The 27,376-nt window shown below is 44.0% G+C and overlaps 2 protein-coding genes and 1 non-coding gene across 9 annotated transcripts in view; 2 read left to right on the top strand and 1 right to left on the bottom strand.

Moving 5' to 3' along the window:
* ZSCAN31 (zinc finger and SCAN domain containing 31) lies at nt 1-26,955 on the top strand. 2 transcript variants are annotated; one of them, XR_004313718.1, is made up of 6 exons: nt 1-356; nt 2,782-3,254; nt 4,167-4,317; nt 4,839-5,963; nt 8,303-8,493; nt 26,859-26,955. XR_004313718.1 is itself a non-coding variant. In XM_014565439.2 (4 exons), exons 2-4 carry the CDS (start codon nt 2,874-2,876, stop codon nt 5,612-5,614), a joined length of 1,308 nt encoding a protein of 435 aa, XP_014420925.1. In that variant the 5' UTR covers nt 1-356; nt 2,782-2,873; the 3' UTR covers nt 5,615-6,835. The 2 variants fall into 2 exon arrangements, 1 of the variants encoding a protein (XP_014420925.1); XM_014565439.2 differs by lacking the exons at nt 8,303-8,493; nt 26,859-26,955 and having other exon boundaries at nt 4,839-6,835.
* TRNAD-AUC lies at nt 6,438-6,509 on the top strand. The gene has a single exon. It is a non-coding gene; the product is annotated as a tRNA-Asp (tRNA).
* The window catches only part of PGBD1 (piggyBac transposable element derived 1), an 18,873-nt gene continuing 6,254 nt past the window's right edge, over nt 14,758-27,376 (bottom strand). For 3 of the 6 annotated variants that reach the window (XM_032463349.1, XM_032463350.1, XM_032463348.1), the window contains exons 2-8: nt 26,826-27,220; nt 25,521-25,677; nt 21,854-21,939; nt 20,812-20,919; nt 20,045-20,141; nt 17,079-17,151; nt 14,758-16,597 (exon numbers count right to left, since the gene is read on the bottom strand). In XM_032463349.1, coding sequence (XP_032319240.1) covers nt 15,043-16,597; nt 17,079-17,151; nt 20,045-20,141; nt 20,812-20,919; nt 21,854-21,939; nt 25,521-25,677; nt 26,826-27,206 — 2,457 coding nt within the window. In that variant the 5' untranslated portion in view covers nt 27,207-27,220 and the 3' untranslated portion in view covers nt 14,758-15,042. Of the gene's footprint in view, nt 16,598-17,078; nt 17,152-20,044; nt 20,142-20,789; nt 20,920-21,853; nt 21,940-25,520; nt 25,711-26,825; nt 27,221-27,376 lie in introns of those variants that run through there. The other 3 variants (XM_032463351.1, XM_032463353.1, XM_032463352.1) reach the window with 3 other exon arrangements.

The raw sequence follows: 27,376 nt of genomic DNA, 5'->3' as shown, positions 1-27,376 counted from the left end.
GCGCCTCAGGCAGGGATGGATGGTGTAAGTGCCAGAACTGAAGAAGCCCCTTCTGGCCCTAACGTTTCGCGTGACCATGACCTCCTGACTCCCAGATGCCCAGAGCCACTCTGCACAGAAATCTGGCTCTGTGATCAGGCTGGACTTCTGGCTTCCAGCTTGGGAAAGAGGTAGGCACCAAGATGCAACAACCTCCGGGGCTCCTAGAGAGTACTAGGACGCCCCAGGGAGGGAAAGGGCGCTCGCCCTCGGCGACTGGGCTCCGACGGCTGACGCACTTCCGGCCTTTGTGGTTCGTCGCGGGTCCGGGCGCTGCTGCCCCCGCCGCGGATCTGGAGCGTCCCCGGGTCCCGAAGGTGAGTCTCAGGCCCCTCGTCCCAGACCCGCCGGGCCCGGGAGATGAAGGTGGGCGCGCCGAAGTAGGCGGGGAGGGGACTTGGGCAGGCGTGGGCCCCGCCATCCCCTGGACACTGCCCTGAAGTAGAAGGCGGTCCCGCCGCTGCCCCCGCCGGCGTCGTGGGCGAGCCCCCTGGAGGCCGCGGAGCTTTGCGGCGGGACCCGGTTGGGCAGGTGGAGCAGGGGCGTCCGGTTGCGGGTCTCGCTCCCTGTCAAATTTTTCAAATTTTTTTCTGGTCTTTTTTTAACATATGTTTATTTATATTAACTTTTGCCCTTAACAGAGGCACTGGGGATTGAACCCAGGACCTTGTGCACACCAAGCATGCAGTCTACCACTGAGCTATACCCCTCACCTACTCAGTGTGCACTCTTGATCTGAGAAGTCATGCCTTTATTTCTGGAAAATTCTTACTTTTTCCTCATCAACTGTTATTTCTCAGTCATTCACTACCTTCTGAATCTCCTGGATATCAGTGTTGTATCCTTTTAATGTAGGTCCTTCCTTAACTGCTCTTTCTTATTTTTCATCCCTTGCTATGTTCCGAGTGAAGTCTTCAGTATTATCTTAAAAATCAGTTATTCTTCAACTGTGTCCACTCTGTTGTTTATCCTTGAATGCATTTTAAATGTCAAAATTTTTTCTTAAATCCTAAGATTTCTAATTAGTTCTCTTTTACATCGACTTGATGTTGCATTTTTGCCTTTTTTTGGTTTCATTATCTCTTATATTTCTCAAAATCACTTATTTAAAAAATTCCCTGGACTGTAAAATAAATTTCATTTCAAGTGAGTTTCTGATTGTTGGTTATTTTTCTTAGGACTAGAGTTCTTCGTGTGTTTTGGAATTTAGTTTGTAGGTTTATTTTGTGTGGGAGGCTGTTTTAGATTTCTCTCTCTCCTTCATTCAGCATTCTATTTAAGACCCTTTCTGGGACTTACACCCAGTGTCTGAGTGTTGCTGCCCCAAGGAGATACTGGAGTGGGCTGACCTAGTATGGGACCAGCAGCTTCGGGGCTTAGTTACTGCACATAAGACTGGTCTTGTCCCTTGGCTCCTGGGCCCGTAGTTTCTGATCAAGCCATAGCCTGAGTCAGCAGCCTATAATCTTTTTTTCCCCTGCCCCCTTGCAGGAGTGTGGAAGTCTTCTGAAGCCTCTAGCATCAGAAAGTAAGCCTAGTTCCCTACAGTTTGAGACACACCACCTTGAGTCTCTAATCTCCCAGAAACTTTTCTCAGTTCTCTCAGATCTTAATGATTCTATTAATCCAGAGCTAACGTCATATATAAAACTTAAATTCCACCACTAAAGTAAACATATCAGTGTAACCCCCATTAAACCTCCCAGCTTATACAGCCCCACAATCCATTCCTATCATTTCCACCCTGAATCATACTCAGTATTCCTTTAAAGTACAGATCTAACTCTATGACAATGAAGTAAAAACTTTGACGTCCCTCGGTTTTTCAAGTCTAAACATCTTAGCCTATAGTTCAGGGCTGTCTTCCATTCCGGTGAGATGCCTCTTTCTCATCTCTTGTCCTGCATTTTCTCCCACACCCTACACTCTCTGGTTCCACCAGGACCCCCCGCCTGTCCTTAGAGCCACTGTGCAGTGTAACCTTAAATACCTTTGGTTCTGCTGTTTGCTTGGCCTGTGATGTTGAGGCTCCTCCTGTCGCACTTTCTCTACCTGTTATTTTAGGCCTAATTCAAATGTACTTGCTCCTAAGCCACCTTCTTTCACTGCTCCACATCCTGTCAGAATTATGTTTTTCCTACTCTTTGCTCCCTCAGTATTCATCGAAATCACTACTATTTATTAATTTATTTTCTTGGAGTAAGTACTTTATTTCAGATGGTTCAAAAAGCAGAAGAAATATAGAAGGTATGACATGGAAATTTCCCTTCCTCTCTTATTCTGCAGTTACCTAGTTCCCTCCCCAGAGGCCACCCCTCTATATTAGTTTCTCATTGCTTTAATAATGTGGTGTAACAAATGATCACAAATCTTTTGTGGCATACAGCAATAAACATTTCTTTAGCACACGGATCTGTGAGGTTCTGCTGACCTGGGCAGGGCTTACTTATACAGCTGCAGTCAGCTGTGCATCCACGAGGCAGCTCTGCTGATCTCAGCTGGGCTCACTCATTCGTCTGGGGGTTAGCTGGCTGCATAGTCAGTTTACAATGTTGTGTCAATTTCCGGTGTACAGCATAACGTTTCAGTCATGCACATACATACATATATTCCTTTTCATATTCTTTTTCATTATAGGTTACTACAAGATATTGAATATAGTTTCCTGTGCTATACAGTAGACACTTGTTGTTTTCCCACTACTTTTTAAATTTCCATTAATATATAATATTTTCTCATCAGGTGTATCCTCCTAAAGGAGATTCAATTGGGGATCTTAAATCAGTTACCCCTTCACTGCAGGCTGGAGTGAGCCCTTCTTAGTTAATCCCAGAATGGCTTCAGCAGGGGAGCAGGATGGACTTAAGGTTGTGAAGGTGGAGGAAGACCCTATCTGGGATCAAGAAACCTACCTTCAAAAGAAGAGCTTTTCTGGCCAGGAAGCCTCCCGCCAACTTTTTAGGCACTTTTGTTACCAAGAAACTCCTGGTCCCCGAGAGGCGCTGAGCCGGCTCCGGGAGCTCTGTCACCAGTGGCTCAGGCCAGACACACACACGAAGGAGCAGATCCTGGAGTTGCTGGTGCTGGAGCAGTTCCTGACCATCCTGCCTGAGGAGCTCCAGGCCTGGGTGCGGGAGCATCACCCGGAGAGTGGGGAGGAGGTGGTGGCTGCAGTTGAAGATCTGGAGCGAGAGCTCAGTGAGCCAGAGAACCAGGTGGGCTCCTAAACATGGAATGTTAAAGGAGGGGTGAAGTTTGGTGACCCAGGTTGGTTAGCTGTGGCCACATGTATTAGTTCTCTGTTGCTAGGCAACAAATTACCCTCCAAGCTTTAACGGCTTAAAAAAACTATTATCTCCCAGTTTCTGTGAGTCAGGATTTTGGGAGCCACTTAGGAGGATCTCTCAAGAAGTTGCAGTGAGGATGTCAGCCAAGACTACAGTCCTCTGAAGACCTGACCATGGCTGGCAGTCGGTGTGGCGGTGGGCCTCGGTTCTTCCCTGGCTGTTGGCAGGAAGTCTTTATCTTCTGGATTTCTCCCTAGGGCTCACTGAGTGTCCTCCGAACATGTCAGTTGGCTTCCCCGAGAGAGAGACAGAGAAATAAAATAAGGAGGAGGCTGCATCCTTGTTACAGTTTAGTCTCAGAAGTCATACACCAGCACTTCTGCCATGCATTCTATTCAGTAGAAAGGAGCCGTTTTTGAGTACATTTCTCACTGAAGGGGAGGGGAGTTAGGCTCCACCTTTTAATGGGAGGAGCATCAGAGAACTTGTGAACATATTTTGAAGCACCACACCACGCTGGCCACTCTTGTTCTCCCCCTTCTGTCTAAGGTGTGGAATTAAACTCTGGACCTTCCACTGTGCCATTGCTCTGCAAACTGTTTCATATGGTTCCATATGATCTCTCTTTTTGTTGTTGTTTGTTTGTTTTGGGAGGAGGGAGGTAATTAGGTTTTTATTTATTTATTTTTAGTGGAAGTACTGGGGATTGGACCCAGGACTTTGTGCATGCTAGGCACACACTCTACCACTGAGCTATACCCTCCCTGCTCTGATCTCTTTCATTGAGTATTAGCCTGGGTTCCTTCTCTCATGAATCCAAATATACCTCCCTGCCTTCAGGTCCTAGATTGTGATCATGGACATTCTGAAGTGCTCTCAGGGGATGCAGTGCATCTGAAGGCCAAGCCGGAATCAACAGCCATCCAGCTTCAGTCCAGTGTGACACAGCTCAAAGGTGAACCTTTAGATCCCCACAAATTTGCAGAACAAGGTAAGGACTTTAACAAGTCCATTCAGGGGATCTCTGGTGGCTCAGTAAAGGGTAATAGTTAAGATTACGGACTCTGGGGCCAAATTACCTGGGTTGGAATTTAAGCACTTCTGCTTAGTAGCTGTGCGACATCGGGCAGGTCAAGTAATCTTCCTGTGCCTTCAGTTTATGCATCTGTAAAAAGGGGATAATTATAGTACCTGAGTCACAGAGTCAACGAAGATTTAATAAGTTAATGTACTTAAAACAGTTCCCACTTCATAGTAAGCGCTGTGCATTGCCTGCTTGTGCACATCCTCTCTGGGAGCCGCCCCTTCCCTGGGTGACCCCCTCCAGCCATTTCAGCAGTGCTGCTGACCCCTTACTCTGCTGGTCTCAGTATTTCCAATTAGGCCTTCTTTACGCTACACTGCCAGTTTTGCATTCCCAGGACGTGCGTGTTTCATATGGCTCTTTTTATTCCCCATCCTACGGTTGTGCTCTTTCATAAAGAGATGACGTCATTTGGTCCATTATTCCAGATGGTGAAACCATACTTGAAAACCATGATTCAGCATCAAAACAAGAAGTCTTAAAAGAAATGGGACATTTAGAGAATAGCAGACTGCAAAGAGATGTTCCTCTAGATTCTAAGCACAGAGAAACTTGTAAACATGGGAGCAGGGCAGAAAAACAGAGGGGACGCCCCGCTGGAGAGAGACATCACAGGTGCAATGAATGTGGGAAAAGCTTTATTCAGAGTTCCGTTCTCATTCAGCACTGGAGAATCCACAGTGGGGAGAAGCCATATGAATGTGAAGAATGTGGAAAGACCTTCAGTCAGAGGTCAGGCCTGATTGAACATCAGCGAAGCCACACTGGAGAGAAACCCTATCAATGTAAGGAGTGTGGGAAAGCCTTCAGTGCCAGCAATGGCCTCATTAGACACAGGAGGATCCACACAGGGGAAAGACCATATGAATGTGAAGAGTGTGGGAAAGCCTTCCGCCTGAGCTCATACCTTGTGCAGCACCAGAGGATACACACTGGAGAGAAGCGCTATCGCTGTAACGAGTGTGGGAAAGCCTTCAGTCAGAACGCGGGGCTTTTTCAGCATCTCCTAATCCACACTGGGGAGAAACCCTATCAGTGCAGTCAGTGCAGTAAAAGCTTTAGTAGGCGAACGCTGCTTATGAAACATCAGAGAAGCCACACTGGAGAGAGACCGTATGCGTGTGATGAGTGTGGGAAAGCCTTCAGTCATCACTGCAACCTCATCAGGCACTTTAAAATCCATACCGTTGCCAAACAGGACTAATCCCATGGACCACCAGGGCCCCTAAATGGGGCCATCTTGGAAAGTAAGATTTCAAGTGGCTTATTTTGTTCTTATCAAATTTACTTTGCTTTGGAATGCACAGCTTTTCTGCAGACCAGGTGCTGGTGTCTCCTGGGTGGATGACTGTATCGGCGGTTGCCAGGAAGCCTTCTTTTTCCCTATCCCGTGGTTCATTTCCAATGATGTCCCTTAAAGAGACCAACTCTTACCTGGAAATAAATTGTATGGAGCAGCCGTTATTGAATAACACTTAATACTAAACAACTCTAAGTAACTAGTATTTGTGTATGCTTTTTTAAGATTGGATAAATTCAAAGGACATTCAGAGGTGAGTCTTTTTTTTTTTTTTTTTTTTGTAAAATTGATGTTTTAAATACAATTAAGTTTTTAAGGAATAAGAATCATTCCCATCCCCATAGGAAATCGTTGCCACAGTCTCCCCAGGAATGTGATGGATTATCTTCCTGGTGCTTTCATCAGAATGGGTGGCAAATTCATTTACTAAGCAGCAATACACATGCTGTAAAACCTGTCGATTTGATGGTTTAGAAATCCATGTCCCATTTTAATTATCTAATTCCAAATTCTCAGGGCAGGTCATCCCATATTTAAGGTTTCCATTTTTGTTATAAGTAATGAATAAGGTGGTACTTTAAAACCTTTGCAATGTGCCTGTTTTATTCAGCCTTTTCTGCCACTGCCTTTTGAAGGTTAGTCAGCATCTTGAAAGGCCATTGCAAGCAGCATCATTGAGAGTCTGTAAAGAGCCTGGGGGTTGGGGGATGGTAATGCTGGGTGAGGGGAGGGTATAGCTCAGTGGTAGAGAGCGTGCTTATCAAGCACGAGGTCCTGGGTTCAATCCCCAGTACATCCATTCAAAAGAAATGGATCCTCTGACCTCAGGCAGCTTGTTGCTTAACTGGGGAGAACAGCATGCTCAGGCCATTTACTGTCAGGGTTAAACACACAAGTGTGGCACCACACCATCTACGTTCAGCTCCTGCCTCTGCCTCCCCATCTGTGAGCCTTGCCACTTTAAGCAACTTAAGTAAGTGCTCCTATGCTAACAGTCTCCCTGTCTATAAAACGGGATAGAGTGCCCTCTTAGGTTACCTAAGATTCCGTAATACAAACTTGTAAAGCACTGAAAACATAACTCTCAATAAATGTGCACTATGATTTACATAAGAAATAATACCATCTCATGAATGTAGGTGGAATTGTAAGTATCGTGTTGGAACGAAATCGAATGTTAAATACCTTTGCTAACATTCTTGCTATACTTTTCTCCACAGTGAAAAAATCTGAATCAGAATTTCAAAAGAAAGGAAATCAAAGTTCACCTTAAAAGTATATCATGCTAAGGGAGGAAGGTATAGTTCAGTGGTAGAGTGTGTGCTTAGCATGCATGAGGTCCTGGGTTCAATCCTCAGTACCTCTGTTAAAAAACATAAAAAAGTATACTGTGCTAAACATGTCTTCAAAAGTATATTTTTAAAAAATTTAAAAAGTATATGTGTAAACGCATATGTATATATATTTGGTTTTCCTTATAGCTCAGGGACCATAACAAAAAAAAGCTCTTAAAAATCCCTTGACTATTTCTTTGTAAATAGAAGAATTAGCTAAATGCAGATTATCTAGAATAGTGCTTATGGAATGTTAAGAGTATCTACAAATCACCTGGGATCTTGTTAAAATACAGATTCTAGTTCAAAAAGTCTGAATGGAGCCCAGGCATCTGCATTTTCAGTTAACTCCCAGTGATGCTGGTGCTGCTGGTTAAAGGAGTGCACTTGAGGATCAAGGCCCCACACAGCCCTGATGGTCCTGATCAGCTGGAGGTGCCACGCAAGTCGGTTTCCTTCCCATCCTTCTTCCACCTGCAGCCTCCCTGTCAGCACGTTGCCCCTACATGTGTGCTCCCAACGTGGCCCCACTGCCTGCCCCACCCTAAGAGGAGTGAGATGCTCCTGCAGTGCAGTGGGCAGGTGGGCTGAGGTGGCTTGGGGAGCCAGGTGGTGTCCTCTGCTCTGTGACAGGCAAATCCAGCCAAATCTTAACCCAGGATGTCCAAGTGGTTCTGATAAGCGTTTACTTTAGGAAAAAGCCGCTGCCCCAGAGCTTCCATGCTCCCTCCCCCATCCTCTTCATGTGAGCTCCAGGGTGAAGGGAAAGGAGCTGTTGGACATTTAGGAGCACAAGGCAGGCCTGCGATCCTCACCCCTAGTCCGCCCTGGGCTCCCTGAGCACCTCAGGACACAAGGACGAGGCAGGTCTCTGCTGCCATGTCCTCGTGTAGGGCAGAACTGCCTCCCACACACACCTTCGACACAGCTTCAGTTTGGTCCCTCTGAGACTCCAACCCCAGTGCTCAGACAGCCCCTTCCTCACTCACTACCCAGAAAGGCAAAGAAAAGCTCACAGAGGAGAAAGCAGCCACAAAATAGAGGCCAAAGGGGTAAAGGAGAAAAGCAAAGGGGAGGAGAGGCCTCCCAATGAATGAGGGGGGGAGAGGGGAAGAAGGAGGAAGGGGGGCCTGACAGGCCTGCAGCAAGGAGAAACTGAAGGGGGAATTTGGGACTGTGTCGTCTTTTTTGTTCAGTTTCTCTTTCACCAGACCAATCCAAAGACTTACAGTTGCTGATACCACTTCCTTGCATTCAGCCTCATTGACAGTGACATGATGGACTTTCAGTGCCTGTGATCCGAGGACCATTGAGAGGAGAAGGGATGTTCAGGCAGTGCGCAGGGCACTCAGCCAGTTGGCATCTGCTGAGCCCCGCTCTGGGCCAGCGGGCACTGTGATGGGGGCTTGGAACACTTCAGTGAACCATACCAGAGGAAAACAATAAACAGTAAGTATAACAATTAAATTTTATATATATATATATATATATATATATATATATATATATATATATGACAAAGTGCTTTGGAAACAAGAGTGGCGCAAGATAAAGGAGGAGCAAGGTTTCGTTATATAGGGTGGTCAGGGAAGACTTCGTTAAGGAGGCATTTGAGCTAAGATTTGGAGAAGGTGAGGGAGTCAGCTCAGTGCTGGAAAGGTAATCCAGGAAGAGGGATCAGCTGGTGCAAAGGCCTTACGGCATAGAATAAAAAGCTTTCCCACTGGGTTTCTTAGATGATCCTCACAATCACCCAGAAGAGAAAGGCCTGGGTATTTATCATCCACGTTTACAGTTGAGTAAACTGAGTTTTTAGTGACATGAAGTGATTGCTCGACGTCGCATCCCTGCGAGGTAACAAAGTTCTGTATTTGAGACTGCCTCTCTGGCTAGTGCTCTTTCCTATTTAGTGGCCAGAAACTTTGTTTCACCACCTGGGAAATACTATTCTTCCTTATCTAGAAAACATAGGTGCCACATAAGTAGGTGGCAGGTAATTATTTTGTGTGACTAGCAGTGTCCTGAGAGCCTTGGGAGAGAGGGTGATGCTCATCCCGTGTTGGTGCGAGAGGAGGACTTGGATAGACTCAGGTGATGTTAATGGTTGGCTGAGGGTGCCAGAGCCTGACGGGAAGGGAGGGCTGGGAAAGCCGAGGGGTGGGAGTGAGAGACAAGTCAAGGTTGCTTCCTGGCAGCAGGGCGCTGCCGTTGTTTGTTACTAGCGTGGCTGTGGACGCACTGCTTCCCCTCTCTGCGCCCTGGTGGAAAGACATGAAGGCCAGGTGGGTGAGTGGAGACCTAGGGGTGAGGCCATGCCGGGGAGCCCTTCCTCTCTAGGTCTCTTGGTGCTCCTGTATCACAATGTGACGTCCACTTAGGGGGCACGTCGGGATGGGGTGGAGCTAGGAGATGGAAGGTAAGAGCCAGACTTGTATGGAAAGGGACGTCCCAGGATTTGGGGGAGCTGGGGAAGGGGGGCAGTCTCCTACTTGCCTCTTTGCCCTGAATGGGCCCAAAGTGAGGAGGCCAACGGGATGAAACAGCTAATGAGCCCCCTAGGGAGACAGCGGAAGTGTCCGCGCATGGCGGAGCCCAGAGAGGGTCCCACCTGGGCTGGCGGGGCCGGGGCGAGCGCAGTCATCGGGCTCTGGGCTAAAGTCCCCGGGAGGTGGACGCCCAGCGCCGGCTGCGTTGCCAACCAAGGCAGGGTGAATGCGGGCCTTTCCGGAACAGGTGTGGTGCTAATCCATTCTTCTGTAGCGCTTGCCGCCTGCCTGGCACAGCTCTCATCGCTTTAACAGGTGTTAACTCATTTAATCGTCAGAAATGATGTAAACGATTATGATCGACTCAGTCTTGAAAGAATAATATAATGACCCTTACATACTCAGCCACCTTCAGCAGTTATGCTGACCAGGCTCGTATCACGTGTATCCCCATCCACTTACTCCCTTCCCTTGTTGTTTTAAAGCAAATCCCAGATACATTGTTTTACCTGTAAATATTCCAGTATGTGTCTCTAACTTCTTAAAACATAGATATGATACTTTTCTCACATAAAAATTAATAGTTATTCCTTATTCCTCATTACATAGCCAGTAAGTGTTTCCATTCCAATTCTTGGGCCATGTATTTTTTAGTTTGCTTGAATCAGGATCCCTGTGATGTCTACAAAATGTGTTTGGCTCATAGGTCTTGTCTCTCTTAAGTAGGTTTCCCCTCCATTTCTTTTTTCCCATTGCACTGTATTTGGTGGGGGTGGGGGGTCATTTATGCTGTAGTTGCCCACAGTCTGCATTTTGACAAATGCCTCCCTCTGTTGTAGTTTCACATCTTCTCTATTCCTGGGAATTGGTAGTTCAGTCTAGAAGCTTGAACATACTCAGGTTTAGCCTTTCTCACAAAGACCACTTCATCATGGTGTCGTTTTCTTCCATCAGGAAGGAAAGTCTGGTTTCTTTTTGTGATGTTAGCAGCCATTGACATTTAGTGTCTCTATCCACTGATTCATAATGGTTGGCAAAATCATGGTATTCTAATTTTACCATTCCTTCTTTATTCATTAGAGGAATATATTTATTAAAAGAAACCTTTTCTTAACACCTATTTGATTACCAAGTATTATAGTTCACATGGAAAAGGCAGGATAAATCCTTGACTGCTTCCAAACATACTTAAAGTATTTCAATCCATTGCTGTCATTATCTTTACTGATGCACAAATTTTCCCTTCTTCAGATGGGAAGCTCTTCAGGTTGGCTCCGGAGTCCTTCTGACATGAGACTCTGTCAGGAACTTCCTCGCTTTATGGTGACAAAATGTTTCAGGCTTATGTCACATATTTCCTGTCTCAGATTTCTCCAAGGACCTTTGGCTGCTTTGGGGGGAAATGGAATTTTAAGACCGCAGATTGGGTGTCAGGCGATGTTAATTTCTTAGCTGGTCATTGTTTCTAAGCCTTTTTAGTAGCAAGACCTAGGGCATATACACTTAGCGATACTTCCAATTCAAATTCAGGACTATAGGTTACTTCTCTTACATTTGTATCTTCTCTCATATTACTTATTTCTATGTAACAAATTACCTCAAAACTTAGTAGTTTGAAACAACCCATATTATCTCATAGTTTCCATATGTTGGGAATCCAGGTATGGCTCAGCTGGGTCCTCTGCTTCAGAGTCTCTCAAGACTGAAATCAAAGTGTTGATCAGGGCTGGTGTCTCATCAGGTTTGACTGCGGAAGGATCTGCTTCCAAGTTCATGTGGTCATTGACAGAATTCAGTTCCTTGAGGGTTCCTGGACTGAGGGCCTCAGTTACTCTTTAATTACTTGCTGGCCTTGGCAAGAGGGCCATGTAGGCCTCTTTAACATGACTGCTTCATCGAACTCCGCAGGGGAGAGCATAGCTAGCAAGCAGAAGTCAGTTTTTTTGTAACCTATTCACAGAAGTGACATCCCCTCAAGATTACTGTATTCTGTTGGTTAGAAGCAAGTTATTTAAAGGGAGAGGATTATATAAGGCTTTGAATACGAGGAAGGGGGATCACTGGAGGACATCTTACAGGCTGCCTACCATACTTTTCTCCCATGTCAAGAATCCCAGTTCTCAAGGACAGTGGGGATCAGAGAATTAATATATTACATCATATGTGCATTTAAAATTTTAATAGATACTGAAGTACCTTCAAACTGGCTGTGCCAATTTATATTCCCACTTGCCTATCTTTGCCAATATTTATATTAACAAACTTTTAAATACTTGCCAATCTGTTAGGTATGTAATGGTGTCATTTTTATTTTTAATCTCTGAATACTACTGGACTTTTGTGCCATTTTATGTTTATTGGCCTTTTGCATTTCCTTGTTGTGAATTCCTTATTCATATCCTTTGTCCAGTTTTGTTTGGGGCTTTTTAACTTTTCCTTATTGGTGGGTAGAAATTCTGTATATTCTGTATATTAATCCCTTAATATGGGTTAATTAACCCATAGTAATATGTATGTACGTATGTATTTATATATAGTTACACACACACACACACACACACACACACATATTTCCCTTAAAAAAAGAAAAAAAGACTACCTCTGAATACAAGATGCTGAATGAGAGTCTTTCTGAATCCCAGACTCCAGGCAAGGTGACCCAGCTACTTAATTATCTGGATTAACTGAAGAAGCACGAGAAGTCCCAGGCTGTGGCCATTCCAGTTCCCTCTGGAACAGAAAAGGGCTACACAAATCAAGGGGGAAAAAAGCCAGATTTACATAGCACCAGGAATCCAGCCTGCCAGGAAAGATTTCCTTCTATCAGGAAATCTGCAGAGAGCACTTCTGCTATCAGGATTCCCTTGGGCCTTAACTGTGAGTCATCTCTGGGAGATCTGGGAGTAACAAAGACCCAGTCCCTCTCCCTGCAGTAGCAAAAACCTCACCAAGGTATAAGTTTACGTCCTCACATGCAGATTTTGCATGCGATTCCAAGGCTCTATTCCAGTTTTTAGGGAACTAGGTTCCTTCTAGCTTATTTCTTCATCACTTCCTGAGCAGGCACTTATGTGTATAGCCTGGGCCCGTTCTCCTCTAATCTTAGGGAGTCACTCACCCTTGGGCTCATTGTGTTCTTAACTGTGAAGTGTCATTGAGGACAATGTAAGAGTGTGGGCCAGGCTGAGAGGTAATCTGCCTAAAGTCATGTAGTTGGAATTCAAAGACTTTCTGGTGCCAAGACCCACAGTTATGCTGCCTCATAAACACTATTTATGCTACTTTATAACATAGTCTCTACCTTCTGCAAAGCTGATGCTGATTTGCTCTTTAGAACTCTCACTGTGGTGTGATTTCGAGAAGGGCTTGGGTGGTGGGAGGCTGTGGTGGGCAGCCAGGCAACATCACAGAACTGATCTAAATGGTAGTAATGGAGGAGGAGTGGAGAGACAGATTCAAGAGAGATTAGAGGTGGGTGGTAGAAGGAAGGAATCACAGATGTCACCTACAGTACCTGGGTGGGTACTGAAGTAATTTACTTAATTATGGAACCCCAGAGAAGAGAAGAACACATTTAGAAGGGGGAGATAGTAACTGCAACCTTTGATAACTGCCAAGTGGGGGCTGGCCAGAGGGCTCTAAAGAGCAAGATAGAAATGAAAGTGAAGTAAGAGTTTATTCTGTAAATAATGCCCACCCACATTAGCAATTACCATCTGTACCATTTATTTATCATTAAAAAAATTTTTTTATTGAAGTATAGTTGATTTACAATATTGTGTTAGTTTCTGGTATACAGCAAAGCAATTCAGTTATACACTCACACACACACACACACACACACACACACACACTCTTTTCCACATGATATCTAATAGGATATTGAGTATACTTCCCTGTGCTATATAGTAGAACATTGTTGTTCATCTATTTTCTATATAATAGTTTGTATCTGTTAATCCCAAACTCCTAATGTACCCCTTCCCCACCGTCTTTCCCTTTTGGTAACCATAAGTTTGTTTTCTGTGTCTGTGAGTCTGTTTCTGTTTTGTAAATAAGTTCATTTGTGTCATATTTTAGATTCCACATATAAGTGATACCATATGGTATGTCTCTTTCTGACTTACTTCGCTTAGTAATCTCTAGGTCCATGCATGTTGCTGCAAATGGCATTATTTCATTTTTATGGCCAAGTAGTATTCCACTGTGTATATATACCACAACTTTTTTATTCAACCATCTGTTGATGGACATTTAGGTTGCTGCCATGGTTTGGCTGTTGTTAATAGTGCTGCTATGAACATTGGGGTGCATGTATCTTTTCAAATTAGTTTTCTCCAGCTATATGCCCAGGAATGGGATTGCTGGGTCATATGACAACCCTAATTTTCAGCATTTTAAGGAATCTCCATACCGTTTTCCATAGTGGCTGCACCAATTTACATTCCCAACACTGTAGGAGGGTTCCTTTTTCTCCACACCCTCTCCAGCATTTATTGTTTGTGGACTTTTTGATGATGGCCATTCTGACCAGTGTGAGGTGGTACCTCATTGTAGTTTTGATTTGCATTTATCTAATAATTAGCAATGTTGAGCATCTTTTCATGTGCCTATTGGCCATCTGTATGTCTTCTTTGGAGAAATGTCTGTTTAGTTCTTCTGCCCATTTTTTGATTGGATTGTTTGGCTTTCTGTTATTGAGTTGTATGAACTATTTGTATATTTTGGAAATTAAGCCCTTATCAGTTGCATCATTTGCAAATATTTTCTCCCAGTCTATAGGTTGTGTTTTCGTTTTATGGTTTCCTTTGCTGTGCAAAAGCTTGTAAGTTTGATTAGGTCCCATTTATTTATTTTTGCTTTTTGCCTTGGGAGACTGACTTAAGAAAACACTGAAAAAACTTCCACAGTCACAACAGGACACACCTTTCATTTCAATATTCAAAGGCACTGCTTCACTTCTGGTTTTCCCTTTAGAGAACTCTTTCTTCAACATCCCTGCCTACAGACAATCAGATGTGGTTTTTCTCCAATGCTCAGGTCTTCAGCCTCTTAGACCTATGTTTTGTTTCGATCATCCTTGTATCATGGGCTCTGTCTCGATTTTCAGCTATGGATTCAGCACCATTCTTTGGTTACTGTGAGACTGCCTATATTTTAAATGGCATTCCCCAGAGAAAACTACCAGGATTGGGGGGGGGGGGGGACAGGGAGGAGGGAGCCAGGATTTCATTCTTTAAATGCACAATATAATTCAATTTAATAAGTGATTTCCCACATTTAACATCAAAATTAGACATAGAAAAAGTTGCCACTGGATGTCAGCATTTTTACAGATCATTTTTAACATTACTTGTTATAACAGTTTTAAAAAACTACATAAATGTTTGAAAATATTAGTTATTTAATAATTTCACTGTATACACACATCAGGTTTGCTTTGGTACAATCTGATGTGAAATTGTGATTTTTCTGTCTTATTAACATCCGCATCGTGTCTGTTTTATCTGCCTTAATCTGACAGACTTGCATTGTGCTCCAAGTAAAAATGTGCAACATATCTCCGAAAATCCACAAGATCCAGAGAGGCCCCAGGGTAACAGGCTCTGTGTAGCTGCCATGCATTGCTCATGGCTACATCAATCATGTAGCTCACCAAAACTGAGTACCACTTTTTGCTTCTTACTCTCACCCTGTATTTGGAAGTGGTCTGTTCCATTTTAGCTACACCTTCCCTGCACTCAGCATACAATTTCACTATGGATGGCTGACTTATCTGAGGGCTCTCCTCATCGCTGGCATAACCCTGTATCTCACGGACTGGCTCTATGCCAACAGCGCTGGAGCACAGACTGATAATGCCATCACCATGCCAACGACACACAATGATCTCATCATTTTCTTCTACTCGGAAATCAAAATACCCCCTTTTCATTTTTTTCATATGCTCCGCATTCATAAGGGGACATTTTTCGGTCCTGTTCTCACGAATTGTTCCTGTTGCCCTCACTCCTTTCTTCTTTAAGGCTGATACCAGTTTGACACTTGTAAAGAAGCTATCAAAACACAGGTGATAGGGATAATGACCTCTCTCTAAAAGAACATCAGCAAACTTCATCACCAGATTTCCACCTACACCGAGATCAAGATCCTTACCTGCCATCACAGTTGACTCTTCTTGATAGGGCTCAAACCAAACCAGATACCCCTGTGTGGTTGTACCACACCAGATTTTATAGCCAATTCTGATAGGTTTCCCATTCAGGAACTGGTCACTATCAAAGCATTCACACATTGTCTTATCAAAACAATAGTATTCTTCTAGGGGAGCATACAGGAGAAAGTTTTTATTGATTTGCTTTATGAGAGGCCTCAATTTTGTAAACTTATCTTTTTGATCTAGGTGGCTGTTATCTGCAAAATGCAGGTATGAGAAAATCAATTCAAATCTGTCCCTTCTGATCGCATCTCTAACCAGGTTCTGATCAGCATCAGACCTTTCCCAATACATTCCCCTTTTGGGACGCCTCACAAGTCCACTCAAAAGCAGGACACCAAACACACACCTCATTTCCTGAACTGTGACTTCCAAGGTGACATTTTTCTGAGAAGCATAATTATTGGTTTCACTGACAATCAAGTTGAATGTCTCATCATCAAAAAACAACTCAAAGAGCTCTACTGGGTTCAACTTTTCACTCTTGAGAGTCAAAAGTCCAGAATCCAATGCTGACCAGCTTGGAAAGTTGGGTTTAATGTCTCTTTTGGTCCAAGTCTTTTCTGGGACACTGGACACCTTTACCTTTTTCAGAGCAGGCTGGGTCTCAGGCTCGCTTTCTTCCACGTCTGAGTCACCAGAGAATGCCAGGCCTTGGAGCAGTTCACTCACTCGAGTGTTGTCCCTTTTTCTCCCTTTCCGGGTAATGTCTCCTGCAGCATATTCCAGGGATGAGATGTGCATCCGAGCCCACAAGTCACCCGGGTGACGGTCCTTCAGAGTGTTCAAATGCGCAACTGTCCTTTCAACAGGGACAGGAGTACTACAAGGGACCTGGGGTACACAATCTCTGGGAAGGAATAAAGTACATAATGCTATAAAAATCCTCAGTCTTATTCAATGATACAGGATAAATCCACGGACGCCTCAGCATTCTTTTATAAGGAATACGTCTCACTCCTCACGTTTCCATGGGGAGGACCTAGGCCAGACTGAACATTTCTGGGCCCTCCCCACTTCCCACTCACTCCTCATGACATAACTAATGTTGAATCTGGGAGAAGGAACTGGGCCGAACTCCTTAGGAGCAAGTTGCAGACATTCCATGTTCCTTTTTGCCCCAAGATGGATCAGATCAGGAGGGCCTGTGAGGGGGAGGTCTGGGGCTACCGTGTGCCCACGTAGCTCTGCCTCTGAGTGGCTTTATCAGTCTAGCTTCCATCAGTCATAAAGCTGAGGTTTCCAGAACCATCTGTTTTACTCCTTTGTCTCTATCAGTTGGTTCTGTATTTGGACAAGGAAATGGGTGGTTATTTACTGAGCCCCCTCACCTCTCACAGCATTTCTGAACATGGAAGGATTTAGCCTCTCCTAGTTCTGCATTCATCTGGTAGACACACTGCTCTGGGGAGAAACAAAAGAGAAACTCAAACTTACTGCCCTTGAACCGATTTTTATGAAGTTTTCAAGGGAGTGGGCTAATGTTACTAAAGATGAAAAGTATTATTTTACACAAACTTCTTTAATTCTGGGAATTTGCATTTTATTCGCTAAAGTCTTATTGGTAAACAGTCTAATTTTAGAAGACATAAGAGGGGAAAACAGTGAGATGACTATGTTGTACTATAATTTACACTACATATATTTATTCAGTTAAAGAATTTATTACCCCGGGTGTCTTTAATTTACTATGTGTATGATCTGTTCAGTACATCCATGTTAGAGCTCCCTGACATCCTCAACTTTGGGGATCCTCCTTGAATCTCGTCTCTACACTGAAGTTTCCACTGCTGAAACCAAACTCTGAGGACTCACTCTATCCCCAGTTTCTTTCCACTCCAGCCTCCTCACACCTTCATCCCATGATACCTATTCTCCCATCTCATTCTGACTTCTCCATTCCCTCCTGCTTTCACCTCCCTTCCTCTTTTCTCTAGACCCTGTGATGCATCACCTTAGTCCCCCTCTTGCCAGGACCATCAATCACCCTGCCCCAGTGTCCTTCTGTAGCACTGGACCAGCACAACTTCAGCACCAGATCAACCCCATCCTTGGGCTTCTCTGTTCCTCACCCAGCAGTGAGCAGTGCTGGGGAAATCAGAGTTAGGAAGACACACTGCTAAAATCATGGCCTCCCAAACTCAGCTAGTTACTCAATACTGCTCAGAAGTGCTTCTCATTTCCTCATCCCTTTCTTCCCAGTTCTCCACAACATCATTCTCAAATCTTCTCCCCAATCCTTGGTATCCCTCAACATGACCTCTTTTCCTACTCCAAAGAGGACCCAGAATTTTTCATGCAGAAACTTGTTCTTCAAAATGATCTACTGTGGCTCATGACTCTTCTCCTATCCTCTAGGCACTTCCATTTTCTTTCTCTGCTTCTCTCCAACCCACCTCCTCTTTAGCTAGTAACTTCCTATGTACTTATCAGGTCTTGTTTCAAAGGTCACCCCTTCTGGGACACCTCCTCCAGATCTCATGTGGGTCCTCTCCTGCGTGCTTGATCATAGCTGCAGGGCACTTCATCACACTGCACTGTATTGTTTTCTCACCTGCTGGGCCCTCATGTGACTTACTGAAGGTAGGGTCTCTGCATTATGTACGATGAATATGAGTGATAAAATGCTGAGTAAGGGGGAGGGGAGGGGGAAGGGAGGAACCCTTGATTTCGATACCGTGATAGGGCTGTACAAACCTACAACAGCCTTCCCTTTCAGACGTCTTGTCACATGAAATAAGAAGATACTTTGATTCTCTGAGGCACTGTGAGTCACGGTTTCAGTGACCCAAAGTAAATGTGCCTGACAGGCGCAATAGCAGGCGCCTATTCTCCAGTTATAACTCCGTGCTGAGTCAGTGTGTTCTCTCTCTTCTTTTAGTGCACCTTGGCTCAGACTTCACCAAAGGTTTCACGTCTCCTCTTAAGCTTAAGACATTTCTATTTTAACTGAGATTTAGCTCCCTGTTTCTCCAAGATAAACAGATGTCAATAAGGAGAATCCTCATCCCCTTCCCTGCTCTGCAGTGTGAGTATCCCATGCTCTTTCCTTTCTCTTTTCTCAAGTCCCTGAAGACTTAATGGCTTCACCAGAACCCAGCCCTCTTCTCACGACTGGGTCCCTCCATTTCTGCTTTAGAAGCATGTATGCTACACATGCATTCACTCCCTCAACCAACACTTACTAAGCACCTACTACTGTCTCTGATTTGTCCCTCATGATCAGCTATTCTTTTTTTTTTTTTTTTGAATCTTTATAGGGTTTTTTTGTTTGTTTAATTGAAGTATAGTTGACTTACAATGTTAGTTTCTGGTGTACAGCAAAGTGATTCAGTTATACATTTATATATGTCCTTTTTCATTATTACAAGATATTGAGTCTAGTTCCCTGTGCTATACAGAACATTGTTGTTCACCTGTTTTATATACAGTAGTTTGTATCTGCTAATCCCAAACTCCTAATTTATCCCTCCTCCCCTTTGGTAACCATAAGTTCACTTTCTATGTCTGTGAGTCTCTTTCTGTTGTATAAATAAGTTCATTTGTATCATTCTTTAAAGATTCTACATATAAGTGACATCATATGATATCTGGCAAGTTTTGAGGCATATCTCCTAAGGTCAAGATCTATTTCTTTGTCTCTGTCTCCTACCCAAGTATCAGCTCACTCATTCAGATGATTGGAGACACCCTCAATTCCTCAGTAGGTCTTCTGTGAGAACTGTTCCACATGTTGATGTATTTTTTGATGTATTTGTGTGAAGAGGTGAGCTCTGCATCCTTCTGTTTCACCATCTTGAAGCCCCTCCTCACCACCGTCAGCTACTCTCCATTTGATTCTTGTTTAGGACTCTCCTAATAGAGGCTGAAAATACTCCTCTGTCTTCCCTAAGTCCTCTTCCTGGCCTGATGGTATTTCTTTCTTAACCACTATGACAACCTCACCCACAGCCCTCACTCTTGTTTAAATCCTCTGCCATCTCTATCTTCTTTTCCTGGCTTCTATACCTATAGCCCCACAAAGACACAAAGGCGCCAGGGGACTAGTGATCAGGCAGGGTGGACTGAGTCAGGATAGGATTCTTGGAGGCACTGTGTACCAACTGAAGGTTTTGTATAATGAGGATACGTTGACAGGTCACCTTGTTGGTATGGGGCCTCCGAAGATCAAAGGAGTGAGTGGTACTCCTCCTGTATTCCAGGGAAGCAGGACTTTGACCAACTGGTTTCTCTGGTTCCATCCCAATTTCTTCTTACATCTCTAGGATCTGTTCTACTTAGGGTCATGGACACTCACCTTTTGGGTGTTCCTGATGTCTCAGCACCTTGTTCCATTTCTTCAGAAGTTTCTTGCTTTGGGTTAAACAATCCATCTTTAGGTACAAATTCTTGAGCTAAAATAATGTTAATAATTTAAATGTCACCTGTTGCCTGAATTTAGAAAAAACAGCCGCTAAGGTAGGGAATAGGATGTTCCAAATTGAAATAAACAAACAAATCAACAGGTGTCCCAGGAGTGCAGTCATAGCAATCCTAAAAATGTGGCACAGTATGGGAAGATAATAAGAATGGTCAGTCTGCAGGAGAGAGGGTCTAACAGAGCAAAGCATATTTAAAGCAAAGCATACACATGGACTATACAGTGTTCTCAGAAAGTGAAGAGACAAAAGCAAAGAAGGCAAAGAAGGGATCAGGAAGAGGAGTTTATGAGACTTCCAGCTGGGAAGGGATGTCTGAAAATGACAAATTATCTGCAACCTGTGAAGAAGGCAGAAAAGGGAGGAGTTGTTGAGGGAATCAGGGAATGTGGAGGGATGATCAGAGAAGATAAGAGTAAGATTCAGTGGGCTGAGTGATTAGCAACAGAAGATAATGTGATGGGGGAGGATGCAAAAAGACAGGGGCTGAGAGATGTGTGGAAGCAGAGGCCAGAAGGAAGGGAAGGAAGGGTGAGGGTCTAGGAAATGTGGGTTCACAAGGGCACAGTCAGGGTTAATGATGGGGAAAGGTGAGCACAGCTGGGGACCAGCCAGAGGCCTTACTCATCAGATTGAGGTTTGTAACCTTCTCCTGAGCTGAGTTCCCACAGAGGTTCCTCTGAGCCGGACTCAGATATGGCCACTCCTTTGGTACAAGGGCCTGGGCTGCTGCTTCCTCAGTCTTCACTGATGTCTAAAAAGGCAAAAAAATGGCCTCTTAGTCTTCACTGTGTAAGGGTAAGGGGTCCAGCTGTGAAGGATGTTGAATACCACACTGTAGACCTGCAGTACCAACCCCTCGGCAGGGCTGTGCTCTCTCTGAAGGTCTGGGGGGGACTGTCCTTGCCTCTCTCCTAGCTTCCAGCGGCTGTCAGCAGTCCTTAGTGTTCCTTGGCTGGTAGATGCATCCCTCCAATCTCAGCCTTCGTCACTACGTGGCCGCCTCCCTGTGTGTCTGTCTTCACACGGCCTTCTCATAAAGTCATCACCCACTGGATTTAGGGCCACCCTAAGCCACCATGGCCTCATCTGTAACAATTATATTGATTTTAAAGTGTATAGGTAAGTTTTTTTGCTATACATTTATTTTTAGAAAGGCAAAGTTTCTTCACCTTCTCTTGCTATTTAAGAACAGGAGGCACTGGGTCTGACAGGATCAAAGACCAATTAGAAGTCAAAGAAAAGAACTGATTAGGCGAGGACTCCATGAAGAGCCTGTCTTGAGAAAACTGACTCAGTAAGAGAACTTAGATGGGAGCCTTAAATATTTTTTAACTAAGTGACTAGGAAAATGATTGAACCACTAAGAGAATATGGGGGAAAAAAACCCAAGAGTCCATTTTGTGAAGATGTGAAGTTTTGCCTTGGATACACAGAATTTCCATTGTCATCACCAAATATTAATGGGGTATGTGCAAAATACTGGGAATATAAAGGAATATGAGGAAGAGTCTCAGACTATGAGGCATTCATGGTCTGTGATATTCTGTGACAAGGTGAAGGCAGACAGACTGTGCCACCTGAAAGGCTCTCGGGGTGGGCAGTGTGAGCCAAGAGAAGGGCCAGAGGCAGGTGGTCAGGAGGGAGGGCTGCTGCTGAGGTTCCCATAGCCTGGGCACTGTGCTCACCTGGGACCTGGCTGAGTTAAACCCAGGTGCTGCTGCCTGGTCTCTGGGATTCTCCTGGAGAGGGGCTTGTCCCTGGGGAGCAGGCCCTGTGGAAGGAGGAGTCAAGAGCTCTCAATGAGACACAATGGCCTTTAGGGGACCCAGCCCCCAAATCTTATGTTTGTTAAATATCTAAGAACTAAGATGCACATCTTACTAAGATAGAACATCACAACTGTTTTCATTCTGTCAGGAACTCTACAATTATTAAAGTTCAGGGTCTCACACCCACAAAATTGAGTGGTGTTTGTGAACTCAAGAGGTGCTTTTCAGTAATGCACTTTCACATACATAAAGAAAAATTAGAAACCACAGAGGAAAGGAAGAAGCTGGTGAGAAAAGAAACATTAATCAGAGGATACACAGATGAAAGAAAAGTAAGTGGAGAACAGAGACAAGGCAAAGGGAAAAGAGGAAAGCAGAAAAGAGGAAGAAAATAAGGATACAAAAAAATAGAGTTGATAAAAGGGGAGGCTCTGTATGTGGGAGAAGCAGGGGTATATGGGAAATCTCTGTTACCTTCCCTTTTAATTTTGCTGTGGACCTAAAAAAAGTCATACATGTACACCCGAAACTAACACAAACTGTAACTACACTTCAATAAAAAAAAAAATCACACACACACATAAAAATTAAGTCATACATACATAGCAGAGATGTTAGCCATGAGCTAGAAGAACTTTTGAGAATCTGCCACACTGGAAACTGCAACAATAACCCTAAGACTGGTAATGACTACACCAGTGCCAGGCACTGCACTGTTACTTGAAAAGACTATTTCCAATTCCTTACCAGTACAATGTGGAGAACATAGTCTACCTTACAGGGCTAAAGAAGATCGAGATAAAGAACATAAAAGTGCTCTATAAACTGTAAGATACCACATGAAGTAATGTATCATTTTTCAACATAAGGAGCCAAAAATTACTAAACAAAGAGGACATGGGATGATTCTAAGCCAAAACACAACACAGAACATAGCACACTTTTCTTTGCTTCAGACACAGTGGATCACTGTAGAATCTTTTTGTTCCTGTTGTTTCATATCTAGAGGGAATAAAGTTTCTGGGGGAAATGCCCTTGCCCCTGAGTCACTGCTACTGCCTTACCTCCCCACAATGCATACTTGCCAAAAACCAACAACTTAAAAAGCACAGAGTAAAGCAGGTCTGCTGACAGAAAGGGCTAAGCTAAGGAGGGGGAAATGGAAGGGGGGCAAAGATATAATGCAGTGAGGAAAAAGATCAAAGAAAGGCAAAGGGAAATTTGAGAGAGCAAAGGTCAGGCCAGACTTTAAACTGCTCCTTATCATCCTCCTGAGTTGGAAAAGTATTAAGCCTGAGAAAGAGGCAGAGGAATGTTTTCAAACATGAAAGTTCATTACAAACATGACACTGATCCATTGCTCTATATTTCTGCCAAAGACAGAAAGAGAGAAAATGGACTTATGTCACAATGAATCAGATGGTATCTCAAAGTCTTTCCTACTTCACCAACATATCTGAACATTTAACCATGTGTTTGACACTAAGAATCATGCACAGCTAGCTGAGCATTAAGAGATGGGCAAAAATAAAGTACTCAATAGTTTTCATTTTAAATCTAGTGTTCCATGACAAGTGAGAATGAAATACCATACACATATAAATAATACAATCACTGTAAACCATATTTTTGATTTAAAAAAAGAAGGCTTCAATGGCACTCAACTCTTTAATGATAAAATCCAAACTTCTTAGTTGGAATTTAAACACTCCATAAAAGGACCTTCCCACCCTCCCCCCAACTCTTTCCCTAAACAAACCCTACCCTCCAGCTATGATGGTTGACTTATTATCCTCTTGAAAATACCAGCAAGAGAAGAGGGAATGCAGGCAGCCTGGGAAATGGATCTTCAGTTCATCTGGTCTCAGGGAACCTGGAGAAATGTGCTTGGATTATAACTAGTAGGCAGGCAGACCCTCACCCAGTCTCCAGAATATTTGGGAGGGCCTAAGAGGGTATAAATAAATTCCTTGAGAATGACAGGGCGTGCTTCCAGAAGGACCAGAGGGAGCATCCTCATCCTGATCACATACAACACAGCAGTGCTGCATCCCCTGGGGACTCAGAGCACCGAAGAAGCCACCCCTCTGCCCAGGAGATGCTTCTGGAGTCCGGCTCTGTAAGCCAGCTCATGCTCCTATGACAACTGCTGTCTGTCAGTTACCATCACCATTCTAACTACTCACCTCCATTCTTCATTACGCCCCCACCACTACAGTCAAAATGGGATGAAATCAGTATCAGTGAATGTACATTCATCATCGCAGGGGTGAATGGGAATGCTGTCCCTGTTTCTGCTCCCTCACCGAGGCTCAATGCAGGCTCATGCCTCCAGGAAAACCTCTCCAACCCCCAGGACCGCAGGGCCCCTACTACCTCTAAGCTTTTTCACATGAACAAAACATCTGGGGCTTCATGTCATGGTGGTTTTTAATAACCAAAGACATATTACAGAACTATCAGTCGAGTAAATAGGGAAATACCAAATTCGATTTATGCTGCAGTGGGTAAATAACACAAGTAATCTGAGCCCCATACTTTTTCTTTTATCTCCCTCAAATGTTCTCATATTTATTATATGAATCCTTCATTCTGCACTTACTGTCAAAAGATCAATAGTCACAGATCACTGACGTGGTGACTGTAAACCACGATTGTAGTAAGTCATGAAACCCTCTGAAATTGTGTGCATAATTTTGTATGTACATGTCTTATCCAGGGAAAAGAATTAATTGTTCTCAATAAAATCTGGGGAAAATGACAGCATCCTCACTACAAAAGTTAAAAAGCACAGCTTTGCAGTGTTCTGAGGTCTCTGAACGTTCTGCGTACTTTAGTCTGTTCTCAGTCCGTCTGCAAACCACAGGCTGCAGACTTTGCCTTCTTTGCACAGCCTGTCCTACCACACAGAGCTGGAATACAGCCAACAGCGGGGATGGGTATGGAAAGTGAGAGCTCTGCACACAGGAGGGTGCACTCCGAATGCAGGAAGGAGAGAACATATTTAAGCCTAAAGCTGTATTTAAATTACTGAAAGGTTAGAGGCAGGGAGGCTGCTGAAGAAAATGTTACCACGGACAAAAAGATAAATTTGTGGAAAGCTACCAAGTAAATATTTAAAGCATCCACAGTTGTAGAATTAGAAATGTAAAAAAAGACAAACAGTAGAGGGAATTTGGGTCAGAAGATCAGGTGACTTAATTCTAGAAGTTGCTCTGCCTCTCCTGACTCTGGGCAAGTCATTTAAACTCTGAGTTTTGGTTTTCCTAACTATTAAGTAAGGGTGTTGGATGAGAAGATCTTTGACTTCTAACATTTTACAATTCCAGAATTTTTTTTCCTTTTAATGGAGGTACTGGGGATTGAACCCAGGACCTTGTGCATGCTAAGCACCGGCTGTACCACTGAGCTGTTACCCTCCCCCCACCCCAAATGTTTTCAAAATCTTGCTTAGATACAGGGTTAGACAAAAGCAAAACTTCAAAACTTGAGGACACAGATGAACAAGCTTTTACTCAGACGGCCATGCACCTGTCAGTGGCCTGCTCCCATGTCCTCCCTAAACTCACCCTCTGGCACTCACCACTCACTTCCTGGGCAATCTCTTGGGGGAGATCTGGAGGTTCACACTTCAAGATGGTCACTCCAGGTGGGAGCTGGGGGTTCAGACACTCCAAAGAGGCTCCTTGATATTCTGTCACCAGTAGGTGCATGTCCTGTCCCTGAGGGTAGACAGAAGCCTGAGGACAAAAGATTCACCTTGAAAAGGCATCCTGGTGGGAAGTGGACCAAACAGCAGTTATGGACATCCTAAAGGAACACCATACAAGCCCCAATCCTTTAAAGAGGCGGTGAGAAGACAGAAGCAAGACAGAGACATTCACTCATTTGGCAAATACGGACTGAACACCTACTAAGAGCCAGGTTCTGGTCTATATTGTGGGGATATAGTGGCAAACAAGAGACACAATACAGGCAAAGAATCGCAGCCTAGAAAACAAATCAAAAACCTAGATGGATGATTAAACTAGTGGGTGGAAGTTTAATGAGAAATAGGATATGCACACCATCTCATAATGTCTCCTACAGATTACTTATTAATTACAAAGGGGAAAATGATAACTATAGTGGAGAAGTCTGACAGATACCACCTTAACCTCATAAGTATTGGGACAATCCATCATCATGTGCCTTGTGATCTGATGCACTGAGAACACAACATTGCTTCTGTGGTTTTCTAGCCAAAATGCACAACCTGGGTGTTATGATGAGAAAATATAAGACAAACCCAAATTGAGAGGCATTCTATAAAATAATTGCTCTGTACTATTAAAAAATACCATTGTCATGACAAAGAAAAAACTGAACTCTTCCAGATCCAAGGAGACTAAAGAGACAGGAACTAAATGTAACGTAGGATTGGAGCAAAACTGCCATAAAGAATACGATTGGGCTAACATGGATATAACTGAACAAGGACTACTGTTGAGATGATGGTATTGTAACAATTTAATTTCCCAAAACTTGATAATTGCATTCTGGTTATATAAGAAAATATCTCTGTTCTAAAGTGTTTAGGTAAAGGGGTATAGTATTTCCATAACTCTCAAGAAAAAAATGTGTGAGTCTGTGCGTGTACATGTATGTATATGTGTGTGTGTGTACATGTATGCACACAGAGCGAGCGTGCACTTATTCACAGGTGAGTGTGGCACAACCTGAAACAATTATTAACAACTGGTGAATCTGGGTGAAGAGTACACAGGGGTTCTCTGTACTAATCTCTTAATACTTTTATAAGTTATAAATCCTTTCAAAATAAAAAGTTAAACATTGACAAGCATTCTCCATTTCTTCTCCCACACGACCACACACGTTCTCTTCCCACCTGCTGCCCTGTGTCTTCTGTGTCTTTCTCTAGATTCTCCAGCACTGTCACTGCCTCCTCCCCACTCTCCAGAGGATACTCCTGCACACAGGCCTGGAGCTCCTCAGGCAGGATGGTCAGGAACTGCTCCAGCACCAGCAGCTCCAGGATCTGCTCCTTGGTGTGGGTCTCTGGCCTCAGCCATCGATGACAAAGTTCCCGGAGTCGGGCCAGAGCCTCTCGGGGCCCGGTGACCTCCTGGTAGCAGAACTGCCGGAAGCGCAGGCGGCACAGCTCCAGAGTATGGGAGCTGCACCTCTGCTCCCATGTGGGATCTTCCTCCTTCACTTTCACAAGGCTGTCTCCATCTTCAGGGATGGGGCGTGGCAAAGCTTCATCCATGCTGAGCTTAAAGGCTGAAAAAAGGTTCACTTCACTGGGGTCTATGCAAAGAAATGTTTTTCCAAATGTGTCTGAGGCATAAGAATTGATCAGTAACCTGAAAATTATAAGAGCTTCAAAACTCTGTGTAACATACTTATATTTTTGTCCCCACTCTAAGTCATGCTCAA

Source organism: Camelus ferus, chromosome 20 (genome assembly GCF_009834535.1).
Source record: "Camelus ferus isolate YT-003-E chromosome 20, BCGSAC_Cfer_1.0, whole genome shotgun sequence".
Taxonomy (NCBI): domain Eukaryota; kingdom Metazoa; phylum Chordata; class Mammalia; order Artiodactyla; family Camelidae; genus Camelus; species Camelus ferus.
The sequence above is the reverse complement of the archived record's forward strand: the minus strand, read 5'-3'. Positions and strand labels throughout refer to the sequence as shown.

Coding starts and splice junctions, on each gene's coding strand:
- ZSCAN31 (XM_014565439.2), top strand. CDS start 2,874: ATGGCTTCAGCAGGGGAGCAGGATGGACTTAAGGTTGTGAAGGTGGAG. Junction 3,255..4,166: donor TCAGTGAGCCAGAGAACCAG/GTGGGCTCCTAA, acceptor CCCTGCCTTCAG/GTCCTAGATTGTGATCATGG. Junction 4,318..4,838: donor CCACAAATTTGCAGAACAAG/GTAAGGACTTTA, acceptor CCATTATTCCAG/ATGGTGAAACCATACTTGAA.